The 22,438-nt window shown below is 48.4% G+C and overlaps 1 protein-coding gene and 1 long non-coding RNA gene across 2 annotated transcripts in view; both read right to left on the reverse strand.

Annotated features, from left to right (window-relative positions):
• Positions 1-2,237: 2,237 nt before the first annotated feature.
• Positions 2,238-3,553, reverse strand: LOC138796643 (G-protein coupled receptor 151-like). Its single transcript, XM_069976268.1, has one exon. The coding sequence runs from the start codon at positions 3,549-3,551 to the stop codon at positions 2,391-2,393; it is 1,161 nt and encodes a 386-aa protein (XP_069832369.1). The 5' UTR covers positions 3,552-3,553; the 3' UTR covers positions 2,238-2,390.
• Positions 3,554-15,963: 12,410 nt separating this feature from the next.
• Positions 15,964-22,438, reverse strand: part of LOC138796646 (uncharacterized) — a 48,628-nt gene continuing 42,153 nt past the window's right edge. Inside the window, exon 3 of the long non-coding RNA XR_011363776.1 lies at positions 15,964-16,018. This is a non-coding gene — a long non-coding RNA (uncharacterized lncRNA). The remainder of the gene's footprint in view (positions 16,019-22,438) is intronic.

The raw sequence follows: 22,438 nt of genomic DNA on the forward strand, positions 1-22,438 counted from the left end.
TCAGGGTGAACCTGGGATTTTCCTGTCTCCTGGTCAACAACAGGAGAAGTAACATTGTGCAAACAAGTGTGAGCTACCAACTTCTACCAGGAGTCCCTACATCTCCGGAGACCTAGTACTCCCCTCCATGGAGCAGCCCACCAGGAGTCCCTACATCTCCGGAGACCTAGTACTCCCCTCCATGGAGCAGCCCACCAGGAGTCCCTACATCTCTGGAGACCTGGTACCCCCCTCCATGGAGCAGCCCACCAGGAGTCCCTACATCTCCGGAGACCCAGTACTCCCCTCCATGGAGCAGCCCACCAGGAGTCCCTACATCTCTGGAGACCTGGTACCCCCCTCCATGGAGCAGCCCACCAGGAGTCCCTACATCTCTGGAGACCTGGTACCCCCCTCCATGGAGCAGCCCACCAGGAGTCCCTACATCTCTGGAGACCTGGTACCCCCCTTCTATGGAGCAGCCCACCAGGAGTCCCTACATCTCTGGAGACCCGGTACCCCCCTCCATGGAGCCCACCAGGAGTCCCTACATCTCCGGAGACCTGGTACTCCCCTCCATGGAGCAGCCCACCAGGAGTCCCTACATCTCTGGAGACCCGGTACCCCCCTCCATGGAGCCCACCAGGAGTCTCTACATCTCTGGAGACCTGGTGCTCCCCTCCATGGAGCAGCCCACCAGGAGTCCCTACATCTCTGGAGGTCTGGTACCCCCCTCCATGGAGAAGCCCACCAGGAGTCCCTACATCTCTGGAGACCTGGTACCCCCCTCCATGAAGAAGCCCACCAGGAATCCCTACATCTCTGGAGACCTGGTACCCCCCTCCATGAAGAAGCCCAACAGGAGTCCCTACATCTCTGGAGACCTGGTGCTCCCCTCCATGGAGCAGCCCACCAGGAGTCCCTACATCTCTGAAGATCTGGTACTCCCCTCCATGGAGAAGCCCACCAGGAGTCCCTACATCTCTGGAGACCTGGTACCCCCCTCCATGAAGAAGCCCACCAGGAGTCCCTACATCTCTGGAGACCTAGTACTCCCCTCCATGAAGAAGCCCACCAGGAGTCCGTACATCTCCGGAGATCTGGTACTCCCCTCCATGGAGAAGCCCAGCAGGAGTCCCTACATCTCTGGAGACCTGGTACTACTCTCCATGAAGAATCCCACCAGGAGTCCCTACATCTCTGGAGATCTGGTACTCCCCTCCATGGAGAAGCCCACCAGGAGTCCCCACATCTCTGGAGACCCAGTACTCCCCTCCATGGAGAAGCCCAACAGGAGTCCCTACATCTCTGCAGATCTGGTACTCCCCTCCATGGAGAAGCCCACCAGGAGTCCCCACATCTCTGGAGACCCAGTACTCCCCTCCATGGAGAAGCCCAACAGGAGTCCCTACATCTCTGGAGATCTGGTACTCCCCTCCATGGAGAAGCCCACCAGGAGTCCTTACATCTCTGGAGGTCTGGTACTCCCCTCCATGGAGAAGCCCACCAGGAGTCCTTACATCTCTGGAGGTCTGGTACTCCCCTCCATGGAGCAGCCAACCAGGAGTCCCTACATCCCTGGAGACCTGGAACTCCCTTCCATAAAGAAGCCCACCAGGAGTCTCTACGTCTCTGGAGATCTGGTACTACTCTCCATGAAGAATCCCACCAGGAGTCCCTACATCTCTGGAGACCTGGTACTCCCCTCCATGGAGAAGCCTAGCAGGAGTCCCTACATCTCTGGAGACCAAGTACCCCCCTCCATGGAGCAGCCTACCAGGAGTCCCTACATCTCTGGAGGTCTGGTACCCCCCTCCATGGAGAAGTCCACCAGGAGACATGGTACTCCCCTCCATGGAGCAGCCCACCAGGAGTCCCTACATCTATAAAGACCTGGTACTACCCACCATGATAAAGCCCACCAGGAGTCCCAACATCTCTGGAGACCTGGTACTCCCCTCCATGGAGCAGCCCACCAGGAGTCCCTACATCTTTGGAGATCTGGTACTCCCCTCCATGGAGAAGCCCACCACTAAACCATGAAGCTCTGGAGATCTGGTACTCCCCTTCACAGAGTAGTCCACGTGTGTTCCCAACATCTCTGGAGACCTGGTTTTCTCCACCGAACGGTCCACCAGTAATCCCTACATCTCTGGAGACCTGGTCCTCTCCACAGAGCAGTACACTGGTAGTCCCCGAATCTCAAGAAACCTGGTCCATTCCACAAAGCAGTATACCAGTAGTCCCTACATCTCTGGAAACATGGTCCTCTTCACAGAGCAGTTTACTGGTAGTCCCTGAATCTCAAGAGACCTGGTCCTCCCCAATAGATCAGCCCCCCACTAGTCCCTGCTTCTCAGGAGGCCTGGTCCTCCACACCACACACATATAGATGTCCTGGACTAGTAGGTTTAGGGTTTCTCCTGGTGCTCCCAGGGCATGGGGTCAGTCTCTTCTCCAGTCGTGGTGTTCCTTCTGTCCTGCCAAAAGTGTTCCACGTCTGGGAGGATTTTCTCCTCCCTCATTTTGGAGTCTTGAGAAGGTCGGTGCACGGAGGTGGAGTGCAAATCGTGCAAGGAGTGAATAGTGCTGGGCACCATGTCTGAGCCATTCTCTCCTCTGGATGGTCCTGCCCCATCGCATTGTTTGCAGGTGGTCCACACGTTCTTCATCCCTTCCCTGAACTCGTCGGACACGGCCAAAAACACAGCAGGGTTGATGATGCAATTCAGGAACAAGACCACCTGGGCCAGGATCATGAGGGCACTGGGGGGCTGGAGGAGGCCATAGCTGCTGTGCCTGGACCAGATCCACACAATCCACTCAGGAAGCCACATGGCATCAAAGGCCAGGCTGACACTCATGAGCATGGAGGTGATCCTGCGGCTGAGGGTGCGGGGGTTGGGCACCCTGTTCCTCCTCTCCTTCCTTCTCAACGCCCTCATGTAGCAGCAGAAGGAGAAGAACATGGGCACCACATAGGCCAGCAGGGGGTACAGCTTGCTGAAGACATTCATGAAGTTGGAGGCAAAATCCGGGATATCAAAAGTACAAGTCCACCCCTCCTTCCCCATCTGGAGCTGAGTGAAGATCAAGTGTGGAAGAGGCAGCAGAAGGGAGCACGCCCACGAGAAGAGCACGACCACTAGAACCTGTCTCCTGCTGAAGTTCAGCAGCTTCGGGGGGGTCACCACATGCCGGTACCGGGCTTGGGCAATGGCCGCCAGGGTGAAGCTCTTGACGGTCAGGCAGCAGTGCAGGAACCACTCGGTGGTCTTACAGACGAACCCCCCGAAGAGCCAGGACTGCTGCGCGTAGGTGACGACCCTCACCGGGATGCAGAAGAGCACGAGCAGCAGGTCGGTGGCCCCCACGTTCACCACCAGGCAGTTCACCACCGAGCACTTACCCCTCCGGTAGTCGTGCAGGAGGATGGCGACCAGCAGCAGGTTCCCTGAGAAGCCGAGAAGACAGATGAGGGACAGGAAGAGGGGCAGCGCCACCGTCACCTCCGACCCGACTTCAGAAGCCTCCAGATCCCCGGAGAACTGTAAGGAGCCGGAGCTGTTCATGGTCCTGAAGTCCGACGGATGAGAGGAGGAGGAGAGGAGGCGAGGAGGAGAGGAGGCGAGGAGGAGAGGAGGCGAGGAGGAGAGGAGGCTAGTGCTGACACCTGTTCATTCCCGGCTCACATCCAAGTGTCTCCTCCGGGGCGCACACATGCGACAATTCAGCGCCAGATACCGGAGAAGAAGCAGGGACGGTGCGACCACCGGGAGCGGGAGCTGTCCACAAGGTGCGGTGCTGACAGGCTGATCCAAGGGAAGGGGAGGCGGGGAGAGTGCACCGCCCGCAGCTCCATCCCCCCCCCCCCCCCCGACCCCCTCACTCCGCACACTGCCGGCTCTGCTACATCACCAGCTAATGCCACCAGCCCATTGTAGTAATGAGAATTCCCTATTAATCCCCGGCTAACACTAATCCCCGCCGGTAATCGCTCGGCTGCTCCCGGGATAATGAGCGGAGGTGAAGCGGAGCCGGAGGGCTACACGGAGTGACGGGTGCGGGGTGCGGGGAGCGGGTACAGGTGCGGGGTGCGGGGAGCGGGTACAGGTGCGGGGAGCGGGTACAGGTGCGGGGTGCGGGGAGCGGGTACAGGTGCGGGGTGCGGGTACAGGTGCGGGGAGCGGGTACAGGTGCGGGGTGCGGGGAGCGGGTACAGGTGCGGGGTGCGGGGAGCAGAGCGGGAAGTGTTACATCAACTGTGCACGAAGTCAGGAGAAGGTAACTGTGAGAATGTCACCTGCAGTCCTATGTAACAGCACAGATAACACAGTGATATCTCTGAGTATAGATAATGTAGTAGTCACCTGCAGTCCTATGTAACAGCACAGATAACACAGTGATATCTCTGAGTACAGATAATGTAGATGTCACCTGCAGTCCTATGTAACAGCACAGATAACAGTGATATCTCTGAGTACAGATAATGATGTAGCTGTCACCTGCAGTCCTATGTAACAGCACAGATAACTCAGTGATATCTCTGAGTACAGATAATGTAGTAGTCACCTGCAGTCCTATGTAACACCACAGATAACAGTGATATCTCTGAGCACAGATAATGTAGCTGTCACCTGCAGTCCTATGTAACAGCACAGATAACACAGTGATATCTCTGAGTACAGATAATGTAGTAGCTGTAACCTGCAGTCCTATGTAACAGCACAGATAACACAGTGATATCTCTGAGTACAGATAATGTAGTAGATGTCACCTGCAGTCCTATGTAACACCACAGATAACACAGTGATATCTCTGAGTACAGATCATGTAGTAGATGTCACCTGCAGTCCTATGTAACAGCACAGATAACACAGTGATATCTCTGAGTACAGATAATGTAGATGTCACCTGCAGTCCTATGTAACAGCACAGATAACAGTGATATCTCTGAGTACAGATAATGTTGTAGATGTCACCTGCAGTCCTATGTAACAGCACAGATAACACAGTGACATCTCTGAGCACAGATAATGTAGCTGTCACCTGCAGTCCTATGTAACAGCACAGATAACAGTGATATCTCTGAGTACAGATAATGATGTAGCTGTCACCTGCAGTCCTATGTAACAGCACAGATAACTCAGTGATATCTCTGAGTACAGATAATGTAGTAGTCACCTGCAGTCCTATGTAACACCACAGATAACAGTGATATCTCTGAGCACAGATAATGTAGCTGTCACCTGCAGTCCTATGTAACAGCACAGATAACACAGTGATATCTCTGAGTACAGATAATGTAGTAGATGTCACCTGCAGTCCTATGTAACAGCACAGATAACACAGTGATATCTCTGAGTATAGATAATGTAGTAGTCACCTGCAGTCCTATGTAACAGCACAGATAACACAGTGATATCTCTGAGTACAGATAATGTAGATGTCACCTGCAGTCCTATGTAACAGCACAGATAACAGTGATATCTCTGAGTACAGATAATGTTGTAGATGTCACCTGCAGTCCTATGTAACAGCACAGATAACACAGTGACATCTCTGAGCACAGATAATGTAGCTGTCACCTGCAGTCCTATGTAACAGCACAGATAACAGTGATATCTCTGAGTACAGATAATGATGTAGCTGTCACCTGCAGTCCTATGTAACAGCACAGATAACTCAGTGATATCTCTGAGTACAGATAATGTAGTAGTCACCTGCAGTCCTATGTAACACCACAGATAACAGTGATATCTCTGAGCACAGATAATGTAGCTGTCACCTGCAGTCCTATGTAACAGCACAGATAACACAGTGATATCTCTGAGTACAGATAATGTAGTAGCTGTAACCTGCAGTCCTATGTAACAGCACAGATAACACAGTGATATCTCTGAGTACAGATAATGTAGTAGATGTCACCTGCAGTCCTATGTAACACCACAGATAACACAGTGATATCTCTGAGTACAGATCATGTAGTAGATGTCACCTGCAGTCCTATGTAACAGCACAGATAACACAGTGATATCTCTGAGTACAGATAATGTAGATGTCACCTGCAGTCCTATGTAACAGCACAGATAACAGTGATATCTCTGAGTACAGATAATGTTGTAGATGTCACCTGCAGTCCTATGTAACAGCACAGATAACACAGTGACATCTCTGAGCACAGATAATGTAGCTGTCACCTGCAGTCCTATGTAACACCACAGATAACACAGTGATATCTCTGAGTACAGATAATGTAGCTGTCACCTGCAGTCCTATGTAACACCATAGATAACACAGTGATATCTCTGAGTACAGATAATGTAGTAGATGTCAACTGCAGTCCTATGTAACACCATAGATAACACAGTGATATCTGAGTACAGATAATGTAGTAGCTGTCACCTGCAGTCCTATGTAACATCACAGATAACACAGTGATATCTCTGAGTACAGATAATGTAGTAGTCACCTGCAGTCGTATGTAACAGCACAGATAACAGTGATATCTCTGAGTACAGATAATGTAGTAGCTGTCACCTGCAGTCCTATGTAACACCACTGATAACACAGTGATATCTCTGAGTACATATAATGTAGTAGTCACCTGCAGTCCTATGTAACACCACTGATAACACAGTGATATCTCTGAGTACAGATAATGTAGTAGTCACCTGCAGTCCTATGTAACACTACAGATAACACAGTGATATCTCTGAGTACATATAATGTAGATGTCACCTGCAGTCCTATGTAACAGCACAGATAACACAGTGATATATCTGAGTACAGATAATGTAGTAGTCACCTGCAGTCCTATGTAACACCACAGATAACACAGTGATATCTCTGAGCACAGATAATGTAGCTGTCACCTGCAGTCCTATGTAACAGCACAGATAACACAGTGATATCTCTGAGTACAGATAATGTAGTAGATGCCCCCTGCAGTCCTATGTAACAGCACAGATAACACAGTGATATATCTGAGTACAGATAATGTAGTAGTCACCTGCAGTCCTATGTAACACCACAGATAACAGTGATATCTCTGAGCACAGATAATGTAGCTGTCACCTGCAGTCCTATGTAACAGCACAGATAACACAGTGATATCTCTGAGTACAGATAATGTAGTAGTCACCTGCAGTCCTATGTAACACCACAGATAATACACATATATATGTCTCCTGTAGTCACAGCTCCTCCCCCATCAGCAGTAAGTGGGTGAGGTACATGTCCGGAGTCACAGAGATTATTCCAGAGAAGATTCTATTAGCAGAAGAAGGAATCCTGCACATCTATATGTCTGACTGAGAGCTGGAGAGAAGGCCAGAGAATGGGGGACATCCATACCGGCCAACTACTGCCCCCTGGTGGCTGCCCCTGTGTATATACTGAGCATAGACCATACTGCCCCCTGGTGGCTGCCCCTGTGTATATACTGAGGATAGACCACACTGCCCCCTGGTGGCTGCCCCTGTGTATATACTGAGCACATAACATACTGCCCCCTGGTGGCTGCCCCTGTGTATATACTGAGCACAGACCATACTGCCCCCTGGTGGCTGCCCCTGTGTATATACTGAGCACAGACCATACTGCCCCCTGGTGGCTGCCCCTGTGTATATACTGAGGATAGACCACACTGCCCCCTGGTGGCTGCCCCTGTGTATATACTGAGGATAGACCACACTGCCCCCTGGTGGCTGCCCCTGTGTATATACTGAGCACAGACCATACTGCCCCCTGGTGGCTGCCCCTGTGTATATACTGAGCACAGACCACACTGCCCCCTGGTGGCTGCCCCTGTGTATATACTGAGCAGAGACCATACTGCCCCCTGGTGGCTGCCCCTGTGTATATACTGAGCACAGACCATACTGCCCCCTGGTGGCTGCCCCTGTGTATATACTGAGAAGAGACCATACTGCCCCCTGGTGGCTTCCCCTGTGTATATACTGAGCATAGACCATACTGCCCCCTGGTGGCTGCCCCTGTGTATATACTGAGCACAGACCATACTGCCCCCTGGTGGCTGCCCCTGTGTATATACTGAGCACAGACCATACTGCCCCCTGGTGGCTTCCCCTGTGTAATTACTGAGCATAGACCATACTGCCCCCTGGTGGCTGCCCCTGTGTATATACTGAGCACAGACCATACTGCCCCCTGGTGGCTGCCCCTGTGTATATACTGAGCACAGACCATGCTGCCCCCTGGTGGCTGCCCCTGTGTATATACTGAGCAGAGACCATACTGCCCCCTGGTGGCTGCCCCTGTGTATATACTGAGCAGAGACCATGCTGCCCCCTGGTGGCTGCCCCTGTGTATATACTGAGCAGAGACCATGCTGCCCCCTGGTGGCTGCCCCTGTGTATATACTGAGCACAGACCATACTGCCCCCTGGTGGCTGCCCCTGTGTATATACTGAGCACAGACCATACTGCCCCCTGGTGGCTGCCCCTGTGTATATACTGAGCACAGACCACACTGCCCCCTGGTGGCTGCCCCTGTGTATATACTGAGCAGAGACCATACTGCCCCCTGGTGGCTGCCCCTGTGTATATACTGAGGATAGACCATACTGCCCCCTGGTGGCTGCCCCTGTGTATATACTGAGCACAGACCATACTGCCCCCTGGTGGCTGCCCCTGTGTATATACTGAGCACAGACCATACTGCCCCCTGGTGGCTGCCCCTGTGTATATACTGAGAAGAGACCATACTGCCCCCTGGTGGCTTCCCCTGTGTATATACTGAGCATAGACCATACTGCCCCCTGGTGGCTGCCCCTGTGTATATACTGAGCACAGACCATACTGCCCCCTGGTGGCTGCCCCTGTGTATATACTGAGCACAGACCATACTGCCCCCTGGTGGCTTCCCCTGTGTAATTACTGAGCATAGACCATACTGCCCCCTGGTGGCTGCCCCTGTGTATATACTGAGCACAGACCACACTGCCCCCTGGTGGCTGCCCCTGTGTATATACTGAGCACAGACCATACTGCCCCCTGGTGGCTGCCCCTGTGTATATACTGAGCACAGACCATGCTGCCCCCTGGTGGCTGCCCCTGTGTATATACTGAGCAGAGACCATGCTGCCCCCTGGTGGCTGCCCCTGTGTATATACTGAGCACAGACCATACTGCCCCCTGGTGGCTGCCCCTGTGTATATACTGAGCACAGACCATACTGCCCCCTGGTGGCTGCCCCTGTGTATATACTGAGCACAGACCATACTGCCCCCTGGTGGCTGCCCCTGTGTATATCACCAATGGAGGAGCAGGTCCTGTGCTGTGTGTAAGTGTGAACACCGCTGTACTGTCACCAATGGAGGAGCAGGTCCTGTGCCGTATGTAAGTGTGAACACCGCTGTACTATCACCAATGGAGGAGCAGGTCCTGTGCTGTGTGTAAGTGTGAACACCGCTGTACTGTCACCAATGGAGGAGCAGGTCCTGTGCCGTATGTAAGTGTGAACACCGCTGTACTATCACCAATGGAGGAGCAGGTCCTGTGCTGTGTGTGTGAACACCGCTGTACTGTCACCAATGGAGGAGCAGGTCCTGTGCTGTGTGTAAGTGTGAACACCGCTGTACTGTCACCAATGGAGGAGCAGGTCCTGTGCTGTGTGTAAGTGTGAACACCGCTGTACTGTCACCAATGGAGGAGCAGGCCCTGTGCCGTATGTAAGTGTGAACACCGCTGTACTGTCACCAATGGAGGAGCAGGAGCAAGTGAGAGAATTATTATACATTGCACTATTTCTTGAGGCAACAAGGTCCTTTGGTGGGAGGAATTTAGGACCAACCCTGACAATTGCTGTCTTCTTAAAGGGGTTATTCAGTGTTAGAAAAACATGGCCACTTTCTTCCAGAGACAGCACCGCTCTTGGCTCCTGCTCAGGTATGGTTTGCAATTTAGCTCCATTCACTTCAATTGAAATGAGTTATGGTGCGTTTACACAGGCAGATTTATCTGTCAGATCTTTGAAGCCAAAACCAGGAACAGACTATAAACAGGGATCAGGTCATAAAGGAAAGACTGAGAGTTCTCCTCTTTTCAAATCCATTCCTGGCTTTGGCTTCCAAAATCTGGCAGATAAATCTGCCTGTGTAAACGCACCATTATGGTGCGTTTACACAGACAGATTTTTCTGACAGATCTTTGAAACCAAAGCCAGGAATGGATTTAAAAAGAGGAGAAATCTCAGTCTTTCCTTTTTGACCTGTTCCCTGTTTACAGTCTGTTCCTGGCTTTGGCTTCAAAGATCTGCCAGATAAATCTGTCGGTGTAAATGCACTATCACAGAACCTGCACCCAACCTAGAGACGAGAGGTGCTGTCTCTGGAAGAAAGTGACCATGTTTTTCTAACTCTCAATAATTCCTTTAAGGGCTCTAACCTGGACTTCTCCTAATTCGGGATCCAACCCAGGGAGAACAACATAGAGGCCATGTGATCCAGGTGGTTTTCATGACTCTTGGCGCCATGGACAGGTCGGATAGTGACGCCTGGAACACAAAGCTGACCCTGTATCCTCTCCACCACTCTGGGGGTTGTTGACAGTCGGGGTTGACGGGATGTGGTGGTGACATCTTTTATGCAATCCCGATACAACGGGTTTACCGCTCAATTGACCTTCTCCATCTTGATCTTTGTTGAGATATTTGTATTTTTTGAGATATTTTAGATTTATAACAGTCCGGTAGTAATTCGGTCTACTCATACCTGGTTATGATGGAGGACAAGGTATCTAAACCCTGCTCCATAGCCAACCACTGTCCCCCTTAGATTGGTGACCATGAATCTCACCGGGGGAACCGACCAGAACTCCAACTTTAACCCAACAAAAATAATACCCAATACCCAAGGAAAGCCTTCAGTCTTCCTCCTCCCTCCTTGGAGTCATGGCTGACCACTCTTATGGGGCTGTTCAGAGGTCTGACTAGTGGCCCTTGTCTTCTACTTAGAAATTCCCACCTCTGATCACCCCTCTTACGACTTTTATCCCGCCCAAATCAGCCCCTCTCCTGAACGTCCCCCCTAGATCTGTGGTATCCGAGAGGAGAAAACCTTTTTTTCTTCTTAAAGACCACAAACGCAAGCCAAGCAAGAGGTCACCCCTCGTAACATGGGAGGGAGGAAAGAGATCAATGACCTGAGCTACTATACAGTATATCATTGTCCTCCCCCCAAATGTATGGGGGGGATCTGCTGACATTTTACCCATAAGGTCCCCATACATTTTCAATAACTGATGGACGAACAATCAACCCTGGGGGTAAGCTGCAGTGAGAGAACTTTTGCTGTGGCTTATCTCTCTCTGAACAAAAGGGTCAGCTGTGATTTTCTATCATATCGTCTATCGGGTGTTGTTCGGTAGGGCCCCATACACACTAGACTGATGGTGAGTGGCGGCTTCAGCCAACTAAAGTCTAGTGTATGGGAAAACGAAGGGCCAGTTCACACTGAGCAAATTTGGGGAAATTCCATGGTGGACCTCTCCGCTGTGGAATCCCGCCTGCCTCGGTGTCAAAGAGTGGGTCTATGGGAGGGCTCGTGTGCCTCCAGTCTCCACTCATAGACCTCCCATAGACATAAAGTGGGAGACCGAGGCAGGCGGAATTACGCCACTTCTGCTCCGTGTGAACTGGTCCTATGGGAATAAGCCGGACTAGCTGGATTGGCCAGACGGGATGTAACTCCACTAATCTTGTCCTCCAGAGGAATAACACAGGATGGAAGTGTTGGCCCCCGTCCATGGATGGGCCCATGTGGTGGGACTCGGCGCCAACTCTCCAGGATGCCTTCTCCAGCCGGTGGCGCTGTGTCGGTAATATACAGTGTTTCTGAAGAGATGAGTTTTCTAGAGGAGAATTAATGATCTGCTCTCAGATAGGAAACATAAAAGCAAAGAGTTCAGAGCTGTCACCGCCGCCCGCAGCTTGTCATATGGATCAGCCCCAGCTCGCTTTGATGGTGCCAGAGAGATTAAAGGGTTAATGTGATTAGCCGCCTCAATAAACCCTCGAAGCATCAGCTAAGACTCGAGCTGTCCCTATCTCACCCTGACTCCACAAACTCAACGGGAACTCGCCCGCCTCCCTAAAGCTGTGAGGAGACTATAGGCGAGATTAATACAGACGCAGGGATATCGGTGCACTCAGGGATATGCGAACGTCCACTCAGTAACATGCCGACACAAGAGAAGAGACTGTAGTCTTGAGCGCTGCTACAGAAGAGCGATAGACATCAGTGTTACGGGGGAGCCATAGACATCCGTGTTACGGGGGAGCCATAGGCATCCGTGTTATGGGGGAGCCATAGACATCCGTGTTATGGGGGAACCATAGACATCCGTGTTACGGGGGAGCCATACACATCCGTGTTACGGGAGAGCCATACACATCTGTGTTACAGGGGAGCCATAGACATCCGTGTTACGGGGGAGCCATAGACATCTGTGTTACGGGGGAGCCATAGACATCCGTGTTACAGGGGAGCCATACACATCCGTGTTACGGGGGAGCCATACACATCCGTGTTACGGGAGAGCCGTAAACATCCGTGTTACGGGGGAGCCATAGACATCCGTGTTACGGGGAGCCATAGACATCAGTGTTACGGGGGAGCCATAGACATCTGTGTTACTGGGGAGCCATACACATCCGTGTTACGGGAGAGCCATAGACATCCGTGTTACGGGAGAGCCATAGACATTGGTGTTACAGGGGAGTCATAGTTATCCGTGTTACCGGGGAGCCATTGAAATCCGTGTTATAGGGGAGCCATAGACTACTGTGTCACGGGAGAGCCATACACATCCATGTTACGGGGGAGCCATAGACATCCATGTTACGCGGGAGCCATACACATTCGTGCTACAGGGGAAGCATAGACATGTCAGTCATCAGTAGGTAATCCCCCATACCAGAAGGAAGATAGTAACATAGTAACATAGTAACATAGTAAATAAGGTTGAAAGAAGACAAGAGTCCATCAGGTTCAACCTAGGAGAATCCTACTGTGTTGATCTAGGAAGGCGAAAAAACCCCTATGGGGCAGAAGACAACCGCCCCACCACATGGAGAAACTCCCCCCCTCCCCCCCTCCCCCCCCCCCGACTGCAATGGCAACCAGAACAATACCCGGATCAACGTATCACCAGAAATCTAATGCCCATAACTTGTTATATTATATTGTTCAAGAAAAGTATCAAGTCCTCCCTTGAACTTATTTAATGAATCGGCCATGACAACCTCATGTGGCAGAGAGTTCCACAGTCTTACCACTCGCACAGTAAAGAACCCGCGTCGATGCTGATGATGAAATCTTCTTTCCTCTAGACGTAGAGGATGCCCCCTTGTCATTGTTACAGACCTAGGAGTAAAAAGACCACTACAAAGATCTCTGTACTGTCCATTCATATATTTGTACATTGTGATCAGATCGCCCCTAAGACGTCTTTTTTCTAGCGTAAATAACCCCAAGCTTGATAACCTGTCCTGGTACTGTAACCCACCCATTCCCTTAATGACCTTTGTTGCCCTCCTCTGCACCCGCTCCAGTTCACCTATGTCCTTCTTATATACCGGTGCCCAAAACTGTACACAGTATTCCATATGTGGTCTGACCAGTGATTTATAAAGAGGCAAAACTATGTTCTCATCTTTAGCATCTATACCTCTTTTGATGCACCCCATTATTTTATTAGCCTTGGCAGCTGCTGCCTGGCACTGATCACTAAAGTTGAGTTTACTGTCCACCAATACCCCCAGGTCCTTTTCGGAAGTACTTTTACCCAGTGTTTTATTATTTAGCACATAACTGTACTTATTATTTCTATGGCCCAAATGCATAACCTTACATTTATCCACATTAAACTTCATTTGCCATTTCTCCGCCCAAGCCTCTAGCTTCTCCAAATCCCTCTGTAATATGATATTATCCTCCTCTGTACTGATTACTTTACCCAGTTTAGTATCATCTGCAAAAATGGAGATTCTACTCTGTAGCCCCTCTACAAGATCATTAATAAAAATATTAAAAAGAAGTGGACCCAACACTGACCCCTGTGGTACCCCACTAGTAACTAAAACCCAATCTGAATATGTTCCATCAATGACCACCCTCTGTTTTCTATCACACAACCAGTTACTTACCCATTTGCATACGTTTTCCCCGAGTCCCAGCATCCTCATTTTGTAGACCAACCTTTCATGCGGCACAGTATCAAATGCCTTTGAAAAGTCCAGATACACAACATCCACAGCCTCCCCCAGGTCCAGTCTATAACTTACCTCTTCATAGAAGCCGATCAGATTAGTCTGACAGGACCGATCCCTCATAAATCCATGCTGGTGCTGCGTCATAAGATTATTATCATTAAGATACTCTAGTATAGCATCTCTTACAATCCCCTCAAATACTTTACCTACTATAGATGTTAGACTTACGGGCCTGTAGTTTCCAGGATCACTCCTTGACCCCTTCTTGAATATCGGTACCACATTAGCTATGCGCCAGTCCTGTGGAACAATCCCTGTCGTAATAGAATCTTTAAATATTAGGAATAACGGTCTGTCCAACACAGTATTTAATTCTTGCAAAACTCTAGGATGGATACCTTCTGGGCCCGGTGACTTATGGATTTTAATGTTTTTAAGGCGTTTCCCCACTTCTTGTTGTGTTAGGCAGGTGAGATTTATGGGAGGATTAACATTATCCCTAGTCATGTCGTCTGTTATGGGATTCTCCTCTGTGAATACAGTAGAGAAGAATGTATTTAGTAGATTGGCCTTTTCCTCTTCCCCCTCCACCATTACACCCAGATTATTTTTGAGGGGACCAACATTTTCGGTTTTAAGTCTTTTGTTATTTATATAAGTGAAGAACATTTTGGGATTTGTTTTACTTTCTGTGGCTATCCTTCTTTCTGTTGCTATTTTTGCTTCTTTTATTTGCGTTTTACACATTCTATTCTTCAGTCTATAGTTGCTCAATGCTTCCCCACTACCTTCTTGTTTTAGTAGTCTGAATGCTTGTTTCTTATCATTTATTGCACCCCTTACAGCTGAAGTTAACCACATTGGATTTCTCTTATTTCTACTACGTTTATTCCCATATGGTATGTGTAGTTCACACGATTTACCCAGGATGCTCTTAAATATGTCCCATTTCTCTTGTGTACTTTTATTTCTGAAGGCATTGTCCCAGTCTATGTTCCCAAGGTCCTCTCTTAGTTTTTGGAAATTAGCCTTCCTGAAATTTAATGTTTTTGTAGCTTCTCATTAGGTAAATAGTTGACCTCACTGTACAGAGGATAGGTGCCCCCAGTCATGAGTTGCCCTTTTGTAGGTAGATAGGTACCCCTAGTAGTTAGTTACCCTGTAGTAGGTAGATAGTTGCCCTCAGCAATTGTGTCGTCCATATCGATGGCGCCCTACGTAGATGCCCACCCTGTCTGGTCCTTGTCACCACCTATGTGGTCACCGCCTGTGCTATGTTCTCCATAGGATTGTATTTATTCTTGCACAACTCTGACAGGTTGGTGCCTACCAGTGGGGGATTAGTGGCATCAGCCCTATGCCTTCTACTCTAGGAAGTGACTCCCCTCTACACCTTCTACCTTGGTTCATTCCGGCCGCCCATCGTGTGTACAGGGGGCTATAGACAGACCGACCAATGTACCAGATCTGGGGGGAGCAGAATGGTGGCTCCTAATGAAGTGTGGCTCAGCATTCCTGTCACGTCTATAAGACGCGGGTGTATGAGGAGCCCCCTCCCCCGCAGTGACAGACACTGGGGCCACGAGGAGCGCGGCTCAAGATATTAATTGGCTTCTCTCACTTTCGGAACATGAAAGTGCCGAGCGGACAGCTGCCATCGGCTGCTGCAGAACATCGCGCACTCCGACACTCACATTCACTTTGATGCTACATCAAACAATTTATTCCAGGAAGGAATTAGTTAAACATGTGACCCGTCATCCTATGACATCATCAGAACGATCCGGGGGGAAATTATTCATCCTAATGATCAGAAAAGGAAAAATAATAATAAAAATAATAAACTGTGATAGTCCCTGATGTCTGATACGGAGATGTGAGGCTGCTATATAGCGGGAGACACAAGAGCTCACACAACCCATTCATGGATTCCATATGAATGTATGGCGGTTATAATAATGCCAGCCTGATGTCAGTAAGGGAGAGACACAACACTGTACACCAATCATCTCAATAATGCTGCCATACTGTGCACAGTGAGCCTGAGCCATTTCCTCACCCAACACAGAATCCGGACCCTGTATAGGAGCAGTATTATAGTAGTTATATTCCTGTATATAGGGGCAGTATTATAGTAGTATATTCCTGTATATAGGAGCGGTATTATAGTAGTATATTCCTGTATATAGGAGCAGTATTATAGTAGTTATATCCCTGTATATAGGAGCAGTATTATAGTAGTTATATCCCTGTATATAGGAGCAGTATTATAGTAGTATATCCCTGTATATAGGAGTAGTATTATAGTAGTATATTCCTGTATATAGGAGCAGTATTATAGTAGTATATCCCTGTATATAGGAGCAGTATTATAGTAGTATATTCCTGTATATAGGAGCAGTATTATAGTATATTCCTGTATATAGGGGGCAGTATTATAGTAGTTATATCCCTATATATAGGAGCAGTATTATAGTAGTTATATCCCTGTATATAGGGAGCAGTATTATAGTAGTTATATACCTGTATATAGGAGCAGTATTATAGTAGTTATATTCCTGTATATAGGGGGCAGTATTATAGTAGTTATATTCTTGTACATAGGGGCAGTATTATAGTAGTTATATTCCTGTATATAGGAGTAGTATTATAGTAGTATATTCCTGTATATAGGAGCAGTATTATAGTCACTGGCGGAACTACCGCCGTAGCAGCCATAGCGGCTGCTACGGGGCCCCGCCGCATCAGGGGGCCCGTGGCGCGGGTTCCGTGCTCCTCCTGACCCGGTGACTCCTTTCCCCAACCATAAGGAAAAGGAAACACTGGGCCAGGAGGAGCACGGGACCGACCGACAGCGCTCCTGTCAGTCCCCCGTCTGATGCGCGGCTGCCGGGAGTGTAGCGTCCTATCCCCGGCAGCACGTGTATCATAGAGCTCTCTGTGTGCCGGAAGTCGCGGCCGCAGCACAAGCCTACAGAGAGCGCTATGATACGCGCGCTGTCGGGGATAGGATGCGACACCTCCGGCAGCCGCGCATCAGACGGGGGACTGACAGGAAAAAGGCTCGACGGGGGAGCGCGTTGTAAGGTGAGTTTTTTTTTTTTTTTAAAAACCTGCTTTCCGGGGGGGGGGGGGGGGGGGGGGGGGGGGGGGGGGAGGAGAGAGAAGGGGGCATCTATAAGGGGGATGGGGAGAAGAGGGCATCTATAAGGAAGGGGGGGAGAGGGGGACATCTATAAGGAAGGGGGGGAGAGGGGGACATCTATAAGGAAGGGGGGGAGAGGGGGACATCTATAAGGAAGGGGGGAGAGGAGGGCATCTATAAGGAAGGGGGGAGAGGGGGACATCTATAAGGGGGATGGGGAGAAGAGGGCATCTATAAGTAAGGGGGGGAGAGGGAGACATCTATAAGAAAGGGGGGGGGAGAGGGGGACATCTATAAGGGAGGGAGAAGGGGGCATCTATAAGGAAGGGGGGGGGGAGAGGGGGACATCTATAAGGGAGGGAGAAGGGGGCATCTATAAGGAAGGGGGGAGAGGGAGACATCTATAAGGAAGGGGGGAGAGGGGGAAATCTATAAGGAAGGGGGGAGAGGGGGACATCTATAAGGAAGGGGGGAGAGGGGGACATCTATAAGGGAGGGAGAAGGGGGCATCTATAAGGGAGGGAGAAGGGGGCATCTATAAGGGAGGGAGAAGAGGGCATCTATAAGGGAGGGGGGAGAGGGAGACATCTATAAGGAAGGGGGGGAGAGGGGGAAATCTATAAGGACGGGGGGAGAGGGGGACATCTATAAGGGGGGGCAACATAGGGAAAGAGGGGGCCATCTATAAGGGGAAAACATAGGGGAGAGGAGCACGACATAGGGGAGAGGGATATAAAGGGACAACATTGGGGGAGAGGGGTACATCTATAAAGGTACAATATAGGGGGAGAGGGGGCCATCTATAAGAGGACAACATAGGAGGGGCCATCTATAGGGGGGGCAACATAGGGGACCATCTATTAGGGGACAACATGGGGGGGCATCTATAAGGGGGACAGCATGGGGGGCTTCTATAAGGGGGGCAACATAAGGGGGCTATTTATAAGGAGGGGCGACAGAGAGGAGGGCCATATAATAAAATGGGATCACATAGAGTCAGCCTTCCCACTAAATAAGGGTGTAAAGGGGCCAATTCAGATGTGCAGTATAGAGAGATGAGGATGGTGCCAGTGTGAGGAGACTAATATGTTTTTCTGGCAGATTCTGTGGATTTGTGGCTCGGAGAAGGAGATGGAGAAGAAAATGAAAAGGGAAGAACTCCGATCAGAGAAGACGTCCCCTGTAAGTCACCTGATATAACTGCACTGTAATTTATATGGTGTACAGGACCTGTGTAGAGCTCAGTGTGTTGATGGCGTAGTGGTCAATCGAGAGGAGGCGGGCGGGGGGGCAATCAAAAGTTTGCTATGGGGCCCAGCCATTTCTAGTTACGCCCCTGATTATAGTAGTTATATTCCTGTATATAGGAGCAGTATTATAGTAGTTATATTCCTGTATATAGGAGCAGTATTATAGTAGTTATATTCCTGTATATAGGAGCAGTATTATAGTAGTTATATTCCTGTATATAGGAGCAGTATTATTATAGTAGTTATATTCCTGTATATGGGTAGTATTATAGTAGTTATATTCCTGTATATAGGGGCAGTATTATAGTAGTTATATCCCTGTATATAGGAGCAGTATTATAGTAGTTATATTCCTGTATATAGGAGCAGTATAATAGTAGTTATATTCCTGTATATAGGAGCAGTATTATAGTAGTTATATTCCTGTATATAGGAGCAGTATTATAGTAGTTATATTCCTGTATATAGGAGCAGTATTATAGTAGTTATATCCCTGTATATAGGAGCAGTATTATAGTAGTATATTCCTGTATATAGGAGCAGTATTATAGTAGTTATATCCCTGTATATAGGAGCAGTATTATAGTAGTATATTCCTGTATATAGGAGCAGTATTATAGTAGTATATCCCTGTATATAGGAGCAGTATTATAGTAGTATATTCCTGTATATAGGAGCAGTATTATAGTAGTTATCCAATAAGGAGACAAAAGAAGCTTGCACTCACCAGCAAATCGCTGCGATAACGATCCGTTTTATTCGTCTAGATAGACATAAGTGGGGAGGGGAAGTGAAGGCAGGGGCGTCCCCTGCCTTCACTTCCCCTCCCCACTTATGTCTATCTAGACGAATAAAACGGATCGTTATCGCAGCGATTTGCTGGTGAGTGCAAGCTTCTTTTGTCTCCTTATTGGATTTATTGTTCTTTGATGGCTTTGCACCCCTATGCTGCACACCGTTAGCCCAGCATCCTCACATTACTTATCCTAGCTCGTGGGTACGCATGACTTAACCCGGGACTTTGGTGCTAATTCAGACTTCTCTCCCATACATTATAGTAGTTATATTCCTGTATATAGGGGGCAGTATTATAGTAGTTATATCCCTGTATATAGGGGGCAGTATTATAGTAATTATATCCCTGTATATAGGAGCAGTATTATAGTAGTATATCCCTGTATATAGGAGCAGTATTATAGTAGTATATCCCTGTATATACGAGCAGTATTATAGTAGTTATATCCCTGTATATAGGGAGCAGTATTATAGTAGTTATATTCCTGTATATAGGAGCAGTATTATAGTAGTATGTCCCTGTATATACGGGCAGTATTATAGTAGTTATATCCCTGTATATAGGGAGCAGTATTATAGTAGTTATATTCCTGTATATAGGAGCAGTATTATAGTAGTTATATTCCTGTATATAGGAGCAGTATTATAGTAGTTATATCCCTGTATATAGGGAGCAGTATTATAGTAGTTATACACGAACTGGAGAGAATGGAACGGCTGCACATCCCATCTATGGCTGATACTAATGCCGCTAGGACTATATTAAAAAATCAACACCAGAGTGTCTGTATATGAATTGATCAAGCCATATTGCCCCGTGTACCACCGCGCAGGTCCTCTGGTCCACACGGGTCCCTACGCTAACTCCACACCGTGTCGGTCAGCGACCGCCAACCCCGCAAAGCGTGCACATGCAGGGAAGGGGGGCCATGGAACGGCCCTGCAACCCCAATGTCACAGGACCAGACCCAAAAAGCCCCACCAAAACCCAGTTATATTACTGTATATAGGGGCAGTATTATAGTAGGTATATTTTTGTATATAGTAGTTATATTCCTGTATATAGGAGCAGTATTATAGTTGTTATAGTATTTATACACCCTATTTAAATCTTTACAGATACTCTCAGTTATGTTGCTTTGCTTGTACTTATTCCACTGTAGAAGTAGTTGTAAGTTCCTGTCTATAGTTTCACGTAGACTCTTTTGTACTTTCCACCTACAGATCCACCTTCCTCTTTCTCCATTACCTCTATTGGTATATAAGTTGTTTTCCTTTTTTTCAGGCAGAAAGACATAACAAAAACATAAAAATGTCATGTACCTGTCAGTGTGAAGCAGGGGCTGGCTGGCAAATTTTAGCCTGGGGGGCAAGCACACAGCAGTGGCCCATGAGAAGCCAGCTAGCGGCCCATCATTCAAGGACCACTCTGCCCTCACTTATTATTACGCTCCCCACATCAGTGCGAGGAAGGTAGATGGCAGCCATCCAATGCTTCCTCCAGCGGCAATGTTCTGACAGTTCGGATAACACATTCGACCCTTCCATTCATTTGTAAACAGGGATTTCCTACTGCTCGCTGTGAAGAGGTCGGAAGTCACTTTCCTGTATAAGTATATGGGACAGCTCAGCACTGACACGGAACCATAGTCCCATAGACTTACATTGACAAAGTGACTTTTGGCCCCTTCACACAGAGCAGTAGGAACTCGCTGGTCACAAATGAGTACAGGCCTGGGGTGCCATCCACTGTCCCTGCAGTGATGTGAGGAGGGTAATAAGGGCTGGAGTGCTCCTTTATAGGGAACCAATTTGCACAATTGTGCTGATATGGTTTTCAGCTGCACAGTATAGAGCTACTATACAGCTCCCTGAGGCTACCAGCCACTGAGTATAAGATGGTGGGAAAGCTGGGTGACCATATTATACTGAGTATAAGTTGCTGGGAAAGCTGGGTGACCTCCATCATTCTGAGTATAAGATGGTGGGAAAGCTGGGTGACCTTCATCATACTAAATATAAGATAGTGGGAAAGCTGGGTGACCACATCATACTGACTACAATACAATATGCTGGGAAACTGGGGTTTCTGTATTTTCATTATAGTTTGTATCACTTTTGCTAGAAGTCTAAAATTATATTATCACTGGAGTTTTCCTGGGCAATGTCACCAGAAAAAAAATGTTTCATATGTCATAAAAACATATAAATATTTTTTATTGGTCAGAGTGTGAATGTTTAGACAGCAATTAATCAGAACAAACTGAGAGAAGTCCATGCTCTGTATGTTCCCTCAGCTCTGTGTCACATGACTGTAATGGTCACATAATGGAAGTCTTTGGGGACAGGGAGGGGAGTGAGGCTTTGGCAGTTCATGTCCAAAATACCCAACAAAATAGTGCAGCCTGCAGTACTATTGTTATTTGTTCAAATGTGCAGAGTTGTATCTTAGACCTTGATAAAGGTCAGTGACAGACCGAAACACGTTGCGCTATCAAACAGAACAATTGTGTCACATCTTTGTGTGATGCTCCTAATGCGATTTCACTGGTCTCTTGGAAGTCGACCTGCGCTGACCCTCCTACGGGTTCTCCTTTGGTTCCTGTGATCTTTTCTGAGATACAACTCTGCATGTTTCTACCCACCTTCGGTGGCTGCAACCTGAGGGATAGCGCGGTCCCTGTCTGATTGACATCATATACCTACAGTAGAGTTGTGCCTCCACAAGGTGAGTGCGTCCATTTCCCACTGGAATAGTAACACTAGCCCACTACGTTATTGCACCAGGAGGCCCCATCTGTCCTTTTGTTTCCTATTTGTTCAAATTACACCATGCCAGAACCCAGATGTGCCTTATTAATATCAATGGGGCCCATATAGTTCTGTAAGGGTGCATATTGTTCTGTATGGTTCTGTATGGGTGCATATTGTTCTGTATAGGTGTATATTGTACTGTATGGTTCTGTATGGATGTATATTGTACTGTATGGTTCTGTATGGGTGTATATTGTACTGTATGGGTGTATATTGTAC

The sequence above is a fragment of the Dendropsophus ebraccatus genome, chromosome 7, assembly GCF_027789765.1.
Source record: "Dendropsophus ebraccatus isolate aDenEbr1 chromosome 7, aDenEbr1.pat, whole genome shotgun sequence".
In the NCBI taxonomy this organism is placed as follows: Eukaryota; Metazoa; Chordata; class Amphibia; order Anura; family Hylidae; genus Dendropsophus; species Dendropsophus ebraccatus.